General features: G+C 29.3%; 1 protein-coding gene across 1 annotated transcript in view; it reads left to right on the top strand.

The window, feature by feature from the left end:
- LOC145277804 (cytoplasmic dynein 2 heavy chain 1-like) overlaps positions 1 to 19,758 on the top strand; it is a 253,964-nt gene that overhangs the window by 24,483 nt on the left and 209,723 nt on the right. Inside the window, exons 5-13 of the mRNA XM_080129659.1 lie at positions 1,749 to 1,981; positions 3,580 to 3,828; positions 7,930 to 8,003; positions 10,447 to 10,600; positions 10,732 to 10,907; positions 13,797 to 13,992; positions 15,838 to 15,946; positions 16,933 to 17,081; positions 18,329 to 18,427. Of these exons, the coding sequence (XP_079985785.1) occupies positions 1,749 to 1,981; positions 3,580 to 3,828; positions 7,930 to 8,003; positions 10,447 to 10,600; positions 10,732 to 10,907; positions 13,797 to 13,992; positions 15,838 to 15,946; positions 16,933 to 17,081; positions 18,329 to 18,427 (1,439 nt within the window). The remainder of the gene's footprint in view (positions 1 to 1,748; positions 1,982 to 3,579; positions 3,829 to 7,929; positions 8,004 to 10,446; positions 10,601 to 10,731; positions 10,908 to 13,796; positions 13,993 to 15,837; positions 15,947 to 16,932; positions 17,082 to 18,328; positions 18,428 to 19,758) is intronic.

Raw genomic sequence — 19,758 nt, 5'->3', positions numbered from 1 at the left:
CTAGTGTGCGGAAATTCGCACGTGGCTGACTGTTATTAATTTGCAGAATAAGGATATAATAATGTATTCAAAGGATGTGTTATATTTATACATTTACCATATTTTTTAGCATAAAGATGTTATATTGTTATTTATGACTTAAGAATGCATATTTAGACTGTCTTCGTTTCACTCTGTGAGACGCTAATGATTTGAAATGAGTTATATATATAACTAGCAAGGGTACCCAGCGTTGCCCGGGTGTTTGTAGGTGTGTGTATGGGGGAAGGAGGGGGGGGTAAGTAATAACCCTGTTTAAATATTATAAAAAACGATGTTAAAAAAATCGGAAAAACTAAAAAAAAAAAAAAAACTAAAAAAAAAAAAACAGTGAAAAGCAAAAAAAAAAAAAAAAATGGCATAAATAACCCTGTCAGATCGAACCTGCAATTTTAAGATAACAATGCTGTGTGTGTACGGGGTGTAAACTGAAGAATAGGTGAAGTAATAACCCTGTTTAAATTAAAAGAAAAAAAAAACATTGCCCGAGTGTTTAGAGGTGTAAAAGAAGAAAAAAAAAGTTTTGGTCGGGAGGTAGGCTTGAACCCGAAGCCTCGAAACTAAGGCGGAAAAAAAAATCCAACGCGTTACACATACACCAAAGAGACAAACAACTAAGAACTGATGAAATGAAACGTTTAAAAAAACAACAAGTTGAACTAACATCAACGTTTTCTAGGTCAAACATGACGTCATTGTCACAGTAGTCGTAGAAAAGGGGAAAATGAAGGAACGATTTTTTGCTACACCCTCCCTGTACAAAACTGGTCATTTTAGGGTGAAGGAATTAATGTTTTTGATATTTGTTGTCCAAGATATCGGGCTTCAAAATGATACCAATCTCGTGAAAATCTATTGCCTCTGTCAAAAGTTTTTGCGAGACATACAAACACACACACATACATACATACACACACATTTTCGCTTTTATATATATAGATTTCTCTAATTCTATGGTTATAGTATTCTGTTACATTTTTATAATTATTCATTAATTTTATAATATATATGTCTCTTTTATTTTATTATCTTGATGATTATTATTTTAATATTTACCTTTTTCTGTGCTTTATTTTATTTATCGTTTAGTATTTCCCTTTGTTTTTTAATTTACTATCATGTTATTTCTACTTTATTTAGTTAGTTAAATTATTATATGCTATCAATTATTATAATTATTACTATCATTATTGATCTTACAGAGTGGCATAAAGTTATATAATAAGAAATTCTGTTTCCTGTAACATCGTTTTCATGCTTCAAAAACCCTCATAAGCTTTAAATCACTATTCTAGAAGCATACCTGGACATTTAACATTATATATATATAACTAACTAGCTCTACCTATGTATTGAGCACTTTTGAAGTAAATACTTAAAATTTACGCATAAATCTATACTTTTGTATATTAAATTTATGTGAATAAATGAAGTAGTTATATATATATATATATATCGTTTTTTAAATAATACTAAAATTTGATTTTTTAAAAACGTCTGTATGTAATCTTATGAGGTGTGCCAATACGGAAACATTTTGGAATTACTTAAATTATAATATAAAATAAAATATTCCAAATCATTTTAGAAATATTGTGCATTATCTCTAAAATATTCGTTGTTTTAATTTTAAGAACTGATATAAATAACTTTATTTATTTCAACTTTAATTAAAATTTAATCTAAAATTGTTGTCCATTTCCTTTCAGCTTCTTCCATTGGCCATTATGTAAAGAAGACACTTTCCCAAGTGGACATTTGGTATGGACCTTACATGAACGTCCATGAAGCTCTTCGTTCCGCAATCTGTGTGTGTGAAACGTGGATAAGTACTTGTGAGTCTCTAACACTCCACATATGGAAACGCTATGCTCGCCATCCTTGGAAGAGTAACAAATTTGTACCAAAGCATCTACAGCAGCTGGCCCAGAGAATCGAAGAGGTAAACCACCACTTATTTGTGCTTAGATCAATGGTTAAAATATGTGGAGATACGGTTTGTAATCTTCTGTAGAAATATTATTAATTGTTAAAATATGTGGAGATATGGTTTGTAATCTTCTGTAGAAATATTATTAATTGTTAAACATGTAGTGATATGGTTTGTAATCTTCTGTAAAAGTATTATCACTTGTTAAACATGTGGAGATATGGTTTTGTAATATTCTGTAAAAATATTATCAATTGTTAAACATGAGGAGATATGGTTTGTAATCTTCTGTAGAAATATTATCAATTGTTAAACATGTGGAGATACGGTTTGTAATCTTCTGTAGAAATATTATCAATTGTTAAACATGTGGAGATACGGTTTGTAATCTTCTGTAGAAATATCAATTGTTAAACATGTGGATATATGGTTTTGTAATATTCTGTAAAAATATTATCAATTGTTAAACATGTGGAGATATGGTTTTGTAATATTCTCTAGAAATATTATCACTTGTTAAACATGTGGAGATATGATTTTGTAATATTCTGTAGAAATATTATCAATTGTATAACATGTGGAGATATGGTTTTGTAATATTCTGTAGAAATATTATCAATTGTTAAACAAGTGGAGGTATGGTTTGTAATCTTTTGTAGAAATATTATCACTTGTTAAACATGTGGAGATACGGTTTGTAATATTCTGTAGAAATATTATCAATTGTTAAACATGTGGAGATATGGTTTTGTAACATTCTGTAGAAATATTATCAATTGTTAAACAAGTGGAGGTATGGTTTGTAATCTTCTGTAGAAATATTATCACTTGTTAAACATGTGGAGATATGGTTTTGTAATATTCTGTAGAAATATCAATCGTTAAACATGTGGAGATATGGTTTGTAATATTCTGTAGAAATATTATCACTTGTTAAACATGTGGAGATACGGTTTTGTAATATTCTGTAGAAATATTATCAATTGTTAAACATGTGGAGATATGGTTTGTAATATTCTGTAGAAATATCAATCGTTAAACATGTGGAGATATGGATTGTAATCTTATGTAGAAATATTATCACTTGTTAAACATGTGGAGATATGGATTGTAATAATCTGTAGAAATATTATCACTTGTTAAACATGAGGAGATACGATTTTGTAATATTCTGTAGAAATATTATCACTTGTTAAACATGAGGAGATATGATTTTGTAATATTCTGGTCAGTATGGGTTGAGGACATATGTTGCATGGAGAGAAATGATATGAGTATGATACGATGAATGTGTAATGTGAGTCTTAAAGATAACCTCAGAGGAAGATTAAATTTGGAGAGTATAGAAAAGATTTGTTAGTTTTACATATCTATTTACCTTTACTCTTAGGGAAATTTCTGATAAATAAAAATACAGATAAGCATAAAAAAGACAAATTTAGGTCTGATGATTTCAAAGGAAGATTAAATCAAGCTAGTATCGGTAATGAAATTAATTTCATATAAAACTATGTTTGATCATAAATCAAAATGTCTGATTTAAAAAACAAAAATTAATAATCCACTGATGCACATTTTCATAACTGCCAACTTTTGACCATTATTTCTAGGTACAGTCAGTTCGTTGGGTCCATGAGCAAATGAGTCGATTACTGACTTCTCAGGAAATGCAAGAGCTTAACATATCAGATGCATTTAACCCTTTCACAGGCTTGAACCCGATTCTTTATAACCCATATACAAAGCCTTTGTGGGAATCTGCCGTTGTGCAGTTTAATCGAGCACTTGTTCCTGCTGAACAGAAGGTTTCAGATGTTTTAAAAAAGCGATTGCAAAATGCAAAAAGAAATCTACAGCAGGTAAGTTGGAAGTAATTCATACTATCACTATGGAACAATTTTAATATTTTTCCAAATTCTGATACAATTACAGATTCTGTGCTGAATTCCTGATTTTGATGCAATCACCAATTATAATTACAAAAGTGCTTGAAAGCACAATGACATCAAAAATAATCACCTATGCAACTTGCATCTTGGAAAAATTCATTAAATGGTATTGATTTAAGATTATTTATATTAAAAATTTCTCATATTCAAGGTATTTCTTATTTTTCCTAAAAAGACCAACACTGATTCATGAGGTTAAAATGTAAATATACTAAAGGTATGTTAAAAAATCTTTTTTTTTAGTGCTGCAATAAAATCAATAAAACCCTGATATGTTATTTTTTTTGTATCTTGGTGATAAGTTATAAAAAACAGTGCACATTGTTAAACTGATAAATAAATTTCTTTTCATGTGATAGGATTTTACATGCATTTCTGTCAAATTTGCTGCTAGAGAATAATTCTACCCCAAAGAATTTGACCCACTTGATATTTCTTTTTTCTTAACCCTGAAGAGTTTTTTGGCCAGATATTTTTGTATTCACTTTTAGAACATTAATTGGATACCTAACAGTAAATAAGTTTATTGTTGACAAACAATTTATTAATATTTTTCGGTTATATTATAAAACTTTTCTTTTCTCAATTTAAAAAAAATTCATTATATAATAATTAATTAATTAATGTAGCAATACACATGAACGATAAAACGCTTTGGATAATCACAGATTTCAAAGGGTTTCTGCTAAAATAGTTATATTTTAAAAACCAAAGCACTTTAAGTCCTTAAAATACCATTATTTTGTTTAGAAATGAATGTACTTTGAAATTAATTAACATACATTATATGTTTTTAGAGTTTTAAGCAAATAAAATGATAAAAATGTGAACATCATAAAACAGCGTTTTTGGTAAGATTTTGTAAATCCCCCCCCCCCCGATTTGTAAATCCTTGTACCACATTTGTATTCAGAATTTTGTCATGAACTTGAAGAGAGGTCATTTATAATAGTTTGGGGTGTTCAAAATACTTTTGACCACTCGTTTTTTTGTTGTGTTAAAAAAAGATTTCAACATGAGTATTGAAAATTTTGGACACTCACTGTTAGATAAAACAATCTTTTTACTGTTTTTATCCATTAAAAGTATAATTGTTTTCTCTTGTGGTAGCTAGCAATTTAAAATCATGATACCTGGAAAAAATCGTTTTGAATTTGAATGTAGTATTAGTCATCATTAGCAACAGCAATAGTACGGCTGTAAACAGACATTATTTTTTGTTGTTGATTTGTATTTCAGATCAAATTTATTTTAAATTGTGGTCAAATTATAAAAATATTTTGTTTTGCTTTGAACAACTAAAAATGTGAAATATGATTTTTTTGGTTCACGTGTATGAGCAGTACCTGCCTACCCCATATTTTTAAAAATTTCATCTATTTTTTACAATGTTTTCAACAGATTATCATCGAATGGAAAGTAATCTACCCGATTATCAAAAAAAAAAAAAAATGCAAAATCGATATTTAAATTCATAAATCAAATTCATTCAAAATTTGTCAGCTTTAGCAAAAATATATTTTTTGATATTTATTTGAGTCGGCAAAAAATACTTGATACTTTTCCAAACGTCACGTTTTCTGTTAGAGTGACGTCACTTATTTTAAATAATATTAATTTTTGTCTGTCGTGATTCTTGTAAAGTTTAACAATGGGTGCCAAACGCCCTCTTAACAACAAGAACAAAAAAACTCCCTTAATCCTACCTCTAACCCTAGGTATGAATGGCAAACCTCCTCCTAAATCCATTTTAGTCCTAACAATAGCGCTATGTCCAAGCTCCCCACCAAACAAAATTTCTCTGTAAGCTACATATCAGCGTCAAAAAAACATAAAAAAAAAGATCTTTTCTTAAAGAAAAGTTCACATGATTTATCTCCCATAAAAAATAAATTGGTCAACTGTCCTAAAACGCTAGAATGGTTGAAATGGTGAATTATTTTACATTCAATTAAATTTATGTGACACCAACCCCCCACTCTAAATTCTAAAATTATTTTTGTTTTATTTCTATCAAGTCTTTAGGAGGTTCACACATAATTTCCTTAGTCTTATCATTAACCCAAAGTCAGAGTGGCAACCTCCCCACCCTCTTATAATTGCGCAAATACCCTCTTAAAACCACATATAATCACCTTTTAGAAAAAAAAAATATCCAGGATTTATCTCCTATAGAAAAAAATGGGTTAACTGCCCTAAAACATTAGAATGGCTTAAAATGAAGAATCATTTTACATTAAATTCTAAAACAGTTTTTGTTTATCTTTCATTAAAGTTTTTCAAGGTGTTCACACGTAATTGTCTACAAAGGTAGAATTGCATATTTTGGAGAGGTGGTCAGGGGGAGGAGGTAATGGAAGGTATTAATCTACAATAATACCAAAGAAATGTAATATATTCATTTTTAAATAGTCCTAGATTTAGATTTCAGTTTTTTGTACATAAAATGCATTACAATTCAACTTTTAAGTCTCTAACTTCTTTTCTATTAAAGGATACATGGCATTTTTAAGGACTTGTAGCATATTTATGTGTATTTACTGCACTTTGGAAACCATTAATTTCTGGAGACTTTCACTAGCATATTCTGATTCTTTGCACAAAATACACTTATATGGCAAATTTCATTGCTTTATCTTGTGTTTTAACAAAGATATAACATTTTTACTGAAAAAGTAGTGTAAAAAATGTGACAAAACGCATATGGTCTTAAAGACGAAAAAATATCTAAACATGCCAGACATAAAAATAATCATTCCTTCCTTAATTTTAATTGGATTTAAAAAATTTAAAAAGATTCTTCCTTAATTGAAATATTTTAAGCCATTTCAATTTTTCATGTGTATTGCTAATTAATGCTTATTTTAATTTTAAAGAAGCAAACATTTCTTTGTAAATTAATTTAATTAACTATTTTCAAATTGAGGTAAAGCAAGATTATAATGCTTACATTTTAATATATTTATTTAAAAAAAAAATAATTGATTAAACCTTAGGAAAATGTGTTTGTTTTTGTTTACATTTTTGTTTTGCACACTCAACTATATTGTGCATATTTAACAAAGATTTACAGAGAAATCTAGAAAAAAATTAATTATAACTAAAAGAAGCAAACATGTTCTCAGTTAAGTAACAGAAACTTTCCATTTATTTTTGTTTGTAGTGAGAATTTCCTTTATGTACAAAATTTCAATGCAATGTGCCCAATTTGTCAAAATATATGTTATATTTTTTTAACAAATAAATGTAGTGTAGTATCTGTTCTGATACTGCACTTTATCTTTTCTGTTCTCAGACAGTGAAGAAAAATCCTTTGAAACCTAGGCAATTTTTATTTTGTCCCAACCCAGAGTGTCCATTTTTAGAAAGCTGCTATGCGTCTTATATTAAAAATATCATCTTTTTTTGTAAGACTGCCAATTGCTGAAATTGAAAGAACACTTTCTATTATACAATCGTCATAAAAGCCTACCAGATGTTATTATTTATATATTATAAATGAGAAATTCTTCAGATATTTATGCATCCATGTTAAGAGCAAAACAACTAGGATCATTCTTCAATCTTCTATTATTCATTTTTTAAATTATATTTTATCATATTGCCCTATAGTTTTTGTATATAAGAAAATAAATGTGAGCATAAAAAATATTTTATTGACTAATTCTATTTATTTGTTTAATGTATGATAAAAAAAACTTATGATGTTGATGCCGCTTTCTCTTAAATTTATGAGTAATTTTGCAGGAGTCATATTGAGAAAAAAAAAACTTTGTGGAAAGGCAAGAATAAAATAAATGACCCTCACTCTACCTATATTTATAAACCACCTAATAGAAATGGCCATCATTATTTTCATATCCATTAAAGTTTAGACAACTAATTTTTTAAAAATACATTAAATTTAGGGATAAATTAAACGTCATCAGAAGTGCTATTTTTTTTCTAGGTAAGAGTGTTAAAAAGTTATGATATAACTAATCATTTGTGTCACTTTTTTTTTTTCAAAAGCTTCTTCGAGAATTCCAGCATTACAAGGACCTCATTAAGAGGCCAAACATCAGCAAAGAAATGGTGTCACAAAGGTAAGATCTATACTTAATGATTTCGCAGAAGTAAGATATATTGTTATTCCTTTGAATTACTGCTACACTTTCTAATACTGAAGCATTTTATTTATTTTTTTTTTTAATCAAATTTTAGATCATATCAATAATAGATTTCTGATATTTGTTGTAAAATCAAATCTGTTCACTTTTCAATCGATATAAATTTAATGAATATTAAACATTAACATTAAATTTATTAAATCTTCTTTGTATAAAAAAACTATCCAGAGTTTATTTTTTAAATTTTTATATGGCATTATGTGATCATAGTTTTGTTGTACCAAAAAAGAAATATTTTAAAGTTTAGTAACATGACCGCCAGCAATTCCACCATTGAATTAAACTAAGTCTCAACACTTTTGAAATTAAATTAGAATTTTTTCAGGAAAGAAAATATCAATTCAAACAGAACAAACGCCATTATTAAAAGTATAAACAACAAAAAAAGCTAAACAAAAATTAAAGTCATGATTTCCGAGTATTACTGGATAAGTACAGTTTTATATATATATATGAGGTAAAACATTATTTGCCACCAGGTGGCTATTAATCTATTCTTTTTATATAATATATCCTTAACATAAATTTATTGTGATTTTGATAAGTTTTTATTTGAATTATCTCCCTTGAATACTAATGAGCATGCTATTTAAAAAATGTTTTTAGTAATTTGTCTTTTTTTTTCTATTAAATAAATTTAATTAATTAGTGTTAACATCAACGAAACTACTATATATATTCATATATATATATATATATATATATATATATATATATATATATATATATATATATATATAGGAAATAGGACAATAAAATTACAAATGAGTACCACCAAACATTAATCTATTATAAACTGTTTAAAAAATACTTATGCCAATTAGGCATACAAATAAATGTTTGGGTTGTTTCTGTGTAATATTCGTCAACTGGAGATTTACCCTCGACTCCAAAATCAACAGAGTCTAAACCATTCCTGTAATGACCGTGTCCATTTGATTGCAGAATAATGTGGGTCCTGTGCAGTTCTAGGAGGTCCATCCTCCGTCTTTGCCTTCTCTTGTTGAGAAGAGTTTATTGCTAATCACTCGAGGCAACCCTATCCGGGATTGCCGACATGGCTGCCTAGGCATTTTTTGCAGGTCAGAGTGCCCCTCCTTGTGAACCTTTTCAATCCCAGTGTCTCATTTTCTCGTGGTGGGAAAGAAATAAATACCTATATTATTGATTTACGTAACTGTGAGCCATTTTCATAGTAATATAAGTGTGATAAAGAAAAGAAACCTTTATATTCATTTAAATATAAAAGTTAATTTTTATTTGTATATTATAGAAATTGATATGTTAACAGTTAAAACATTCAAATAAGTTTCAATAAGATTACATTTTTTGCAGAATCTAAAGAAACCACTGAAATATTTCTTTGATTATCTCTGTGATTACTAGGGACAATTATTGGTTAGCTCCATAAAATTACTAAAATTCATCAGACTGTAAAGAAACGAAATTTATTTTTCTTAAATTGATTTTATTTTCATTTTCTAAGATAAGAATAAATAAGGAATATTGTGAAGAAAACATTTAAAAAAGATTTAAACTTTTAAACAATTATTTTTATTGATATTTTAAAGATTTAAAATAATAAATATATTACAATTGTTATTTTAAACCATTTTTTTTCAAGAAAAGAATTTTAACATGACTATACTTAAAATTATTTTTTCCTAAAAAACAACATATCTCCACACAGACAAAGCCGGGTGAATATTTCTAATATATATATATAAATAATTTTAAGTATCATCATGTTAAAATTCTTTCCTTGAAAAAGAAAAATGGTTTAAAATAACAATTGTAATATATTTATTATATATATATATATATATATATATATATATATATATATATATATATATATATATATATATATATATATATATTATGAATGTGTGTGTGAATTTGTTTTTTAATTTTTAACTATAAATAGTTTGACCAATTACGTTTCAGGAACTCCAGAAATAAGCCAATATGAAAAGGATGAATTTCAATATATCCTGGTTACTTTGACTTCTAGTTGACCTTTTATGTATATATGCACCTGTAAAAAAACGGATGATAAACTATTTTTAAAATTAAAACTTTTCTGAGTTGTTTGGTTTATATATATATATATATATATATATATATATATATATATATATATATATATATATATTCCCCTCCCTTTTTCTTAAAATAAATCTTTCCCTATTATTAAAAATAAACTTTGTAATAAAAACTAAACAACTCAGAAGAGTTTTAATTTTAAAAAAATAGTTTATTATCCAAATTTGTCATTTTCATATTTGCTTATTTCCAATTTACCTAATTAATCCAAAATGTTAGACCTTGTTACATGAGTGTTTTCTTTTCTTTTCAGGGAAGGCCTGCTTGCTGAGTTGATGCAGAACATGAAACAGATTCAGTTGGATTTTAGATCTCGCACTGACTCTACTTCCCAGAATGTCCCCAAGGGCAAAAACCTTCCTGAAATTGTGAACAATATTGTCTACGTTCGTCAACTTGAAGCAAAAGTAAGTAAATATGGATAAAACAAAAGATGCTCAGATGACATAGATGAAATGAAGACGTTTTCATTTGTAAAGAAACCATGAAAATGTTGTGTGTCGGGAATTAAAAATTGTTTTTTGTTTTCTCATGTTAGGTTGAAGACAGCACCCTTTTGGCAAACACAGTTCTTAATGATTTAAACAGTTTCCAGAAATTTAATACTGATGCTAACGATATTTTGTCTGAATTGAAATCATGGCGACAAGATCAATTTGAAGACTGGATCAATGACAGAACTGACTTAATTAATGATCGCAGCAATCCACTCAGGTGAGGTTAATTTTAACATTGAACGACTTTTTAAATTAATGCTCTCCGAAAAAGTATAAATCTACCCCTTCCTGTATGTAGTATATAGCAAGATATTTTAATTGCATTCTAATGTCACTTGTAATATTTGATCAGGAAGAAAGTGAATGAGTGATATCAACAGTTTATTTTAATCAAAGTCAACAAGATAAAAAGTAGTGTAAAGCCTTCAAATGTCAACATGCTAATGCAAATCTTATCGTATAAATAAAGAAATAGTAATCCTCTTCCTGCTTGTATCTTAGCTCAAGATATTTTTAAGGTCTAATGATTTTTTTAATGATTTTAGAAACAAATATTTTCATTTAAAACTGTGAACTGCAATAATAATGACCATCAAGAATAGAATGAATCAATGCAACGATAATGGAAGGCATATAGAGTTTCTCTTTTTTATGACTTAAAACAATCACTTTAGGTTCGATTATTTCATCTCTAAATTCTTTTGAATTGATTCTATCTTCCTCTTTTGTTATTATACAACCTAATAATCTTTTGTTTATTTTAGCCGCTTATACCAAATTGCTTTATGTTGTCTGGGGTGACATTTTCATTTGCCATTTTACATGTTTGTAAATTTTTTACCAAAATTTATCATTCATAAGGATTAAAACTTAGCACATTCAACCAGATATAATTAAGATTTAATATCAAAATTTGAATGTCGAGCTAAATTAAAGAAGATATTCTTTACACAATGGTAAAAGCATCCTTGATTTATTGCATTATTTTGTTGATCCCTAATTAAATGATCTTGAATATAAACAAAATATTGAATTTACAAAATGGAAATATACAATACAATAATTATATAAAAATCACTATGTGTGTGCATGTGAGTTCGTTCTCTATGGAATCCAAAATGGCTGGGCCAATGTTTTTGAATTTTCACACAAATGTACTTGATGTGTCTGGGAGTGTTCTTACGTAGGTTTTGTATTGGAATGTCTCTGATAAGTATTGAAAATTGATAATCAAACAAATCTGATTAAAGAAAAATGTCCAATTTTGGCCCAAGTAAACATTTTTATACACCATAGCATCACAAATGTATTTGATAAGTTTTATCACCACGTAAGCAAAAAGGCCCAGCGAATAAAATCAACAGTAGGTTTTTTGATAAGACATGGGCGTGTTCGAAATGAATCCTTCTGTTTAAAGCATAATTGAACCATGATACTTGACTTTCACATTTTAAACTTTAATTCAAGCCATTATATAAAAATCTATCTATAAAAGTGAAGTGTCTGTCTGTCTGTTTGTGTACATTTTCCTTCGCAATAACTCTGTCAATTTTAAGTCTACAGACTTGAAATTTGATATACAGGGTACTGATATTTGGGAAAATCTATGTGATCTGTTTTGGGCCAGAAATTTGGCTGTTAAGGGGTCACAGTTCAACGATTTGACCTTTGAGAACTCTACCAAACTCCTCCGACAATTTTGGGTCTAAACACTTGAAATTTTAGATATCGGTTCCTTGGACATGTATCTAACTTGATTTGAGCCCAAAACAATAAATTTTAAGGGGTCATAATAGGGGTCAAAGTTTTTTAAAAATTGACCTCTGCGGTCTCTACCAAATTACTCTGGTCTAAACATTTGAAATTTGACATAGAGGGTATTCAGAGATAGGGCAAGCTTTTTAATCGGTTTGGGTCGAAAATTTGAGCTACCAATATATAAATGTATGCATGTATGTATGTTTGCATGTCTGCCTAAAACTTTCGACAGAGGCGATGGATTTTACCAAGATCAGTATCGTCTTAAAGTTCGAACTTTCAGATGACAAATATCAAAAAATTGGCTAAAAACATTAATATCTTCACCTTCAACTGGGAACTTTTCTACAGGGGAAGGGGTCGCTTTTTTCGCTGATATTTTTGAAAGTCATCCTCTCCTTTTGATTGTCTAGCCTTAATTTAAAAAAATGTCACTTCCGGTTTGGCGGTGGTCGTAACAGCATAGACGTCAGGTTTTTTTCCTGTTGTTTTCCTCCTTCGCGGTACGGGTTCAAGCCTGCACTCCTACTACGACTTTATTTTTTTTTTAATTTATTTTTTTTTTGCTCAACAGACACATCCAAACACCCGGGCAACGCCAGGCTGAAATGCTAGTAATTTTATAAAATCAAGAGTATGTTCTCAGTGATTAAAAAATGGGTAATTTTGCTGATTTCAATGACAATAAAAGTACAGTCACATGGAACATCTGTTGATCCTTATTCAATCTCAGAAAACATTGGGCCTCCCTGCTAGTATACAATAATAGCCAAACAATAAAACCAAAATAGTATAATAAAATATGATTATATATACCAGCTTAACCTTTGAAATAAGTCCAAATACTAATTGTTTACAGAAAGTTATGAATGACAAAAGCTCAGAATTTCATAAAACGTGGAGGTTTGTAGATTAAATTATTAACAGCAATCAACTGTAATTCCAAATTGCAATCTTAAAGGTAGAGATTTTATCAGTATAATATGGCTGTAAAGTATTTCTTAAGTTTTAATTGGCAATTTCACTCTATCAAAAGCAAATTCTTTTTGACCACCCCTTTCCAGCAGAACAGAACACCCATAGCAACATTTAAAAAATGTATTTAAGCACCAGAAAAGTAATGATGCATGCTAGCATGATTTTTAATACACCTTTTTCCATAGAATTTTCAGGTGCTTTTTTCTTTATAAGGTCAAGTTAAGAATGAGAAATCAGCAGTCGTTTAAATATGGTTGTACTGTAACAGTTAAAAAGCAACAAAAACATTGGCTTACTTGGTTACATGGATGCAAGAGAAAATATTATTTAATGGTCATAAGATAAAAAAAATTTCTGCTTAATTTTTCAGTATTATCACTAATGGTTGCGTTATGGAACTGGAACACAATGGAGGAAAGCTTCGAGTAAATTATGATGAAAGACTTTTTACGTTGTTGAAAGAGGTTCGTATGCTGTCAGCACTCGGCTTCTCTATTCCAAAACATATCCAAGAAGTGGCAGAAACAGCTGAGAAATTCTATAAATATGGAATCATCCTCAAGCAGGTAAGTTTTTCTTTATCAAAAAATGTTACAATTTATTTTCTTATAGACACTGTTTCATTTGAAAAGGAAAAATAGCAAATTATTTTGTTTACATTTGTATCATAGCTGTTTTGCTTTGTATGTAAAACTAATATCTTTCATATTTTAGCTTTATTCATATATGTTTTACAAGTATTCTATTATTTGGATTATTCGGACTACTATTCTCTCTCATTTTAGATGTTATACTCACAATGCTACAGCTGATCTTTGGCCATCTTCTTTAGAACTTGAGAATCTTTGTTGAATTCAGGAATGTATATGGAAATTTAAAGGGTTCAGTTTGAAATTTCATATAGGTTTCAAACAAAAAATATTTTGGAGGAAAATCTAACATATAAAATCCTCATAACGTTTTAAAAGTTGGACCTAAATAACATTTAAGGTGACACATCAAACTTTGAGGCAATTTTCGTTTGTTTTTGTTGTCCACTATAACTGTTGCTTCAGTTTATTTGAAACAAAATTATGGGTTCTTGTCCAGAATTCCCTCTATATTAAAAAGTAAAAAAAACCTTTATCATGTATGTGATGAACTGAAAATATTCCAAAAATTATGTAAATTGATCAAGTATTTTTTTTATAAAGAAAATTAGTTTTAAGTGATTAATGGGAATTCGTAGGCATTACAACATAGATTTTGAAAGTCTGAATTATCATCGTGTTATCTTCTTTCGTTTTCAAAATGATGGACAAGACAGACACTCTTCAGTTACTCATGCAATTTGATTTCCTTATTTAAACTTAAAACTTCTTGATCATTTTTTTTCTGATAGTTTTAATTATAGGTTTCTATATAACTTATTCACCTGTGCCACGTATCTTGATCTGTCATATATTTTAAACATATAATTACTAAAGGGTAACATACAAATGTTTATATCAAAAAGAACATGAATAAATTAGCAATTAAAGTTTACACAAGTATAACAGGAAGACACAAAAACAGAATTAAATATTGATCCAAATAAAAACCTCTTTTCAATTTAGAGAGACAATGGATACTCCCTGTAGGAGTGTATTTATTAAAACAAGGGTTGAGCAATTTCAAACTGCATCCTTTCTGAGCCAATATGGGTTGAGGTCAGTGACAAGGAGAAGCCCAGTACAATTGGAAACCATGTAGGCATAAACAGAGAAAACAGAGTTTTACTTTTATTACTAGTTGCACAGCCAAGGTTTCAGAGTCTAGTTTAGTCTACTATTTTATCCATAGCTTGAGGAAAGATGTATAAATTCATATCTTTCTCAAGAGTACTAGTGAAAGGGATGTAGTAGCTTGAGGGAACTCTAACCAATGCCTGTAACTACTACATCACGTCACTTCTATATAAAAACGTATTTGAAAACATTACAAAAACGCTAAACAAAAAATAAAGTTGAGAATTTAGTTCAAAACAATTTATTCTGGTTTACCTACTCATGTGTGATATATTCATGTTAACAATTTAATGTATTTATATATAAGCATGTGAACTTAGCATTAATATTGGCCTTCACTAGTTTTTTGGAAAGAAAAAAATCATGACCAATGACTGATTAATCACTCAAGGTCAAAATTAACATTAACTTTGTATACGTATATTTTATATTAATTATCAACTAGTCAATACGTTTTTAACACAAATACATCAGACAATAGTAGATAAACCAAAATAATTTTGAACAAATTTCTCAACTATATTTCCTTTTAAAGCTTTTTTTTATATCACTAATATTTACCAAATCACTCCGCACAGGATCCAATAACAAATAAATAGTATAAGTAGTATGCTATTCAATAAATTTTGTTGTCTGTCATTACAGGTGGCCCACTTTTACAACACTATCGACCAACAAATGTTGCCATCACAGCAGGCCATGATGCTTGCTTCAGCTTTGGCTTTTGAACAGTTAGTCAAACAACCAAAATCAGGTACAGATCTTATCCAGTTCTCAGTTATTCATTTTTATGTTTTCTTAGGTTGTTCTTTGCGTGATAAAAAATTCAATACAGTTTGCTTGTTGCAACCATCTTGATATATTGTGTGAATACAGAGAGATAATGAACTCTTTCATCCTGTCTATTTCTCGCTTTATGTATACTAGACAAAAAGCCACCAAATTAACAGCTTTTCATCTCCGTCATGTCGCAAACTTTATTTGATAGAATTTTTCCCAATAGTTTTGAAGCCATGAATCTTTATTATCATTATTAGTTGTAGTTTGGGATTTTTTTTTATTATCTTTTAACTTTTGTTTATACTCACGAGGAGGTTTTTAACAGAAGCAACTGACAAGAACCAGTGCTGTTCCCTAGAGTTTAAGTGACAAAATGTCTCTTTAGATTTACTGCATTCTTTATCTCTTTTTGATAGCCAGTGCAATCACTTTGCATTATTGCAACAGCTGTTTACCATTAATTTCTTATTAGCAATGACCTGTGATGTTCTCTGGTATTTGAGTGGCAGCAAGCCTCCCCAAGATTTCAGTATTCTCTGCACCGTTCCAGTGAAGATCTGGTTGGTGCTTTCCCTGCTGGGTTTTTCATCCTTTCTCAATCCTTCATGACAATTTTATGTGGCATCAACCGAGACTGATACCATCATATTCATGTGTAGGGGTGGTGGTGGTGTAGCAGTTTAACAAATTTCTAGCACATTTCATTTCCTATGAGTTCATGTGATGCTCTTTCTATATTTGTTTTTTTCTCTACATAAAATTGTTTGAATGATACTAAATCCGTTTAAAAATGTTTAATCTGTGAAAAAAACTTGAAAATGCATTCTATTAATCAAACAAAAAATATTTATTAAAAATAATAAATTAAAAATATATGTCTCCAGCTTGTTTTAATCACATATGCAAAATGACATAATAGACATTCAACTTATTTAAATTGTTATTTCTATTGTGTTGAAGATTCCAAAAGCAGCCATGAAATAACGAAGGTGACCTGGAATGATCCTGAAGAGCTGAAGGCTTATATCCATAAGTTACAGGCTGCTGCTGAAAGATTAACAACGGAGAACAGAAAACTGAGGAAGTGTCACAACACAATCTGTGAAAAGGTTTGTGGCTTTTATTAAATTCATTTCATTTATGTTTCTTTAACTTGTGTAAACTAAGCACCCACTTTTTATCTTTGATTTTAAATATGACTTCTTATATAAAAGAACTCATTGGCAGAACATTTTTTGCTTTTTGAGCCAGAAAGCAACTGATATGGGATGTCACTTGTTTGGACTCTTTCTTACTGTCAAGAATTGCAACACCTGCTGCCAACCCGCTATCGTAGTTCAGTTCAACAAAACAAGAAAAAACTATAAATACAGCTCCCTATATTCCTAACCCTTATCTATCATCTAAAACAACATCATATTATAGTGTCCCCTGAAATCTGAGTGACCAGTCTTCTCTGATTTCCAGCACTCTTCAATCATTGCAAATAATTTTATGTTATTGCAATAGCCATTTACCATTGATTTCTCATTAATAATGATTGTCGGCTTTCTTTACATTTTGAATACAATAAATTTCTCTAAATAGAAGTCTGGATGATGCGTCCCTTCTTGGCTTTTCAATCATCTTTGACTTTTCACAATTGTTTTGTAAAGAACCAGCTGAGGATGTGCCACCATTTTTTTCATGGGGGGGGGGGTCAGATTATGGTTATATTGTAGGTAATTTAGTTAGGTATTTTGTACATCCTTAACCATTCAATTATCCATGCTTCAAGGATTGTGAAACAGCAGTCACCTCATTCATCTCTCTCTTTTAGCAACAGCTACTACTACTGCTCTGCTTTATTGAGCACTTTTGTATTTAATGCACTGTTAACCAAGGAAATGATGATGTGTGTAAATGAAATTTAAATGATGGATGTGTTATGTGAGCCTTAAAGACAGGCTTAATTCTGATGACCTCAGAGGAAAATGAAATCTGAATAGTATAGGGAGATGTGTGGAGAACCAGAGACTTCAATGTCGTGGTTCGGTTAAAAGAATGGATGAGAGTTCTTGAGTTAGAATCAGTTTAGATAGCAGATTCATTTCACAGATGAAGGTCATGGAAAACACATGAGGAAGAGATAAAAATGGACTTGAGAAAAAAAAACGATAAAGACCTGGTCTGAAATAGGTTAGTTTGGAGGTCAGTTTCTTAAAGCCATCTAACACATCCCAGCATATAAAATGAACATTTAACCAATGACGACAACAACATACAATTTCAATTACTAACTTTACCACAAACAATGAAATTCGACTGTAACTTAATTTTTCTTTCACATAATATTTGTTTGTTTTTTTTATCATAGGTTCAACAACTATTTAACTTTGACTTGCTACGACAACAGCAAAAGTGGAAAGATTGTCTTATGGAAATTCGACTCACGATGACCAAGCTTGTAGAGCAGGTGAGCTATGTTGTCATTTGTATTACGAATCATCTGTAAAACTGGAAGAGATTCAATCCTGGTTATTGTAATAAATAATCTACATGTTTTTTTTCGGCAGGCATATTGCTGAGTATAAAGTATTCAACCTGATTGTTTGATTTATCATATTTATTTTGAACTATTTGTTGCTCTGAAAGATCAATTTCTGATTCATAATGGAAAAACAGCTTTCTAATCAAAAAAAGTTTTTTTCTTTGTTTTTTTTTTTTCTTTTTACTTTTGTTCATCCCAAACAAGACATATTGCCACTGAAATATAAAATACAAACTAAGCGGGAGCTTGGTAGCAAGATTATTACATTACACTTAAATTTCTGTATGTTGGTACAATCAAGAAAATGGAGCTGGGATATCCTAAGAATAATTTGCATAATGCTTTGTAAAAGGAACTTTCATTAATTATCGATTCATTTTGTTTTGTGTTCATATTTGATACTTGTTTTCATTCAGCCATAGTTCTATTTATAAATATCTTTAAAATCTATTGCTTAGAAATTTTAGTGAAAAATGTCTTTTCTTTCCTGGAGATTGCAATTCTTGTTGTTTTTTTTTAAATTTTTTTAGGCAATGTTGGAACATGGGTCTTGCTAGTTTCATTTAAAATGGTATTCTTTATGTAGTGTACATAGCATTTTTAATTGGTTACGCATTAAACATATCATTGCTAATGGTTTCATGTATGAACTTTTGTAAACAATTTAGTGTAAATTTTATATTTATTTCATTAATTTTTGTTATTCACATGATTATTTCATACCATTTTGTACTCCTGTTGTGACATCACTAAATTTGTCCATTCTTCAGTTCCAGTTGGTCACTTGGTACTTGGTTGTTATTCCAGCAAAGAGCTTGGATGCTGAAAGATCCTAGTTCATCAAGTTACTGCTTTTCCTATGATGTGAAAAGATCAAGAGGGCAATCATTTGGTGTTGATCACCAAAGTCTCTATTACTAAGCAACAAAGGTCATTTCGAGCCAAAGCTGATGATTATTCCTTTTTGTATAAAGAAAATGATTATTCAGTGAAAGTTTATACAGCTCTGTTTGTTCACAAGCTTCTGATTAAGTTTCTACTGTTGGTGCCTAAACTAGCACTATTAGCAAAGTCCAAGAGATTTTGGTTTGGCAATATCAACCATAAGTCCAGGGGTCAGTCTATTGATGACATAGATTCCGGTTGGCGAGCAGAAGGTTATGTTTTGCCTTATATTGAGAATTAGATTGGCATGACTCCACCCCTCTTCCAAAAATATTTAGTTTACAATTCTCAAAAATATATTATTGCTTTAA

The sequence above is a fragment of the Euprymna scolopes genome, chromosome 6, assembly GCF_053919585.1.
Source record: "Euprymna scolopes isolate OS-2025 chromosome 6, ASM5391958v1, whole genome shotgun sequence".
Taxonomy (NCBI): domain Eukaryota; kingdom Metazoa; phylum Mollusca; class Cephalopoda; order Sepiida; family Sepiolidae; genus Euprymna; species Euprymna scolopes.
Note: the sequence above shows the minus strand (reverse complement) of the source record. Positions and strands in the feature narration are given on the sequence as shown.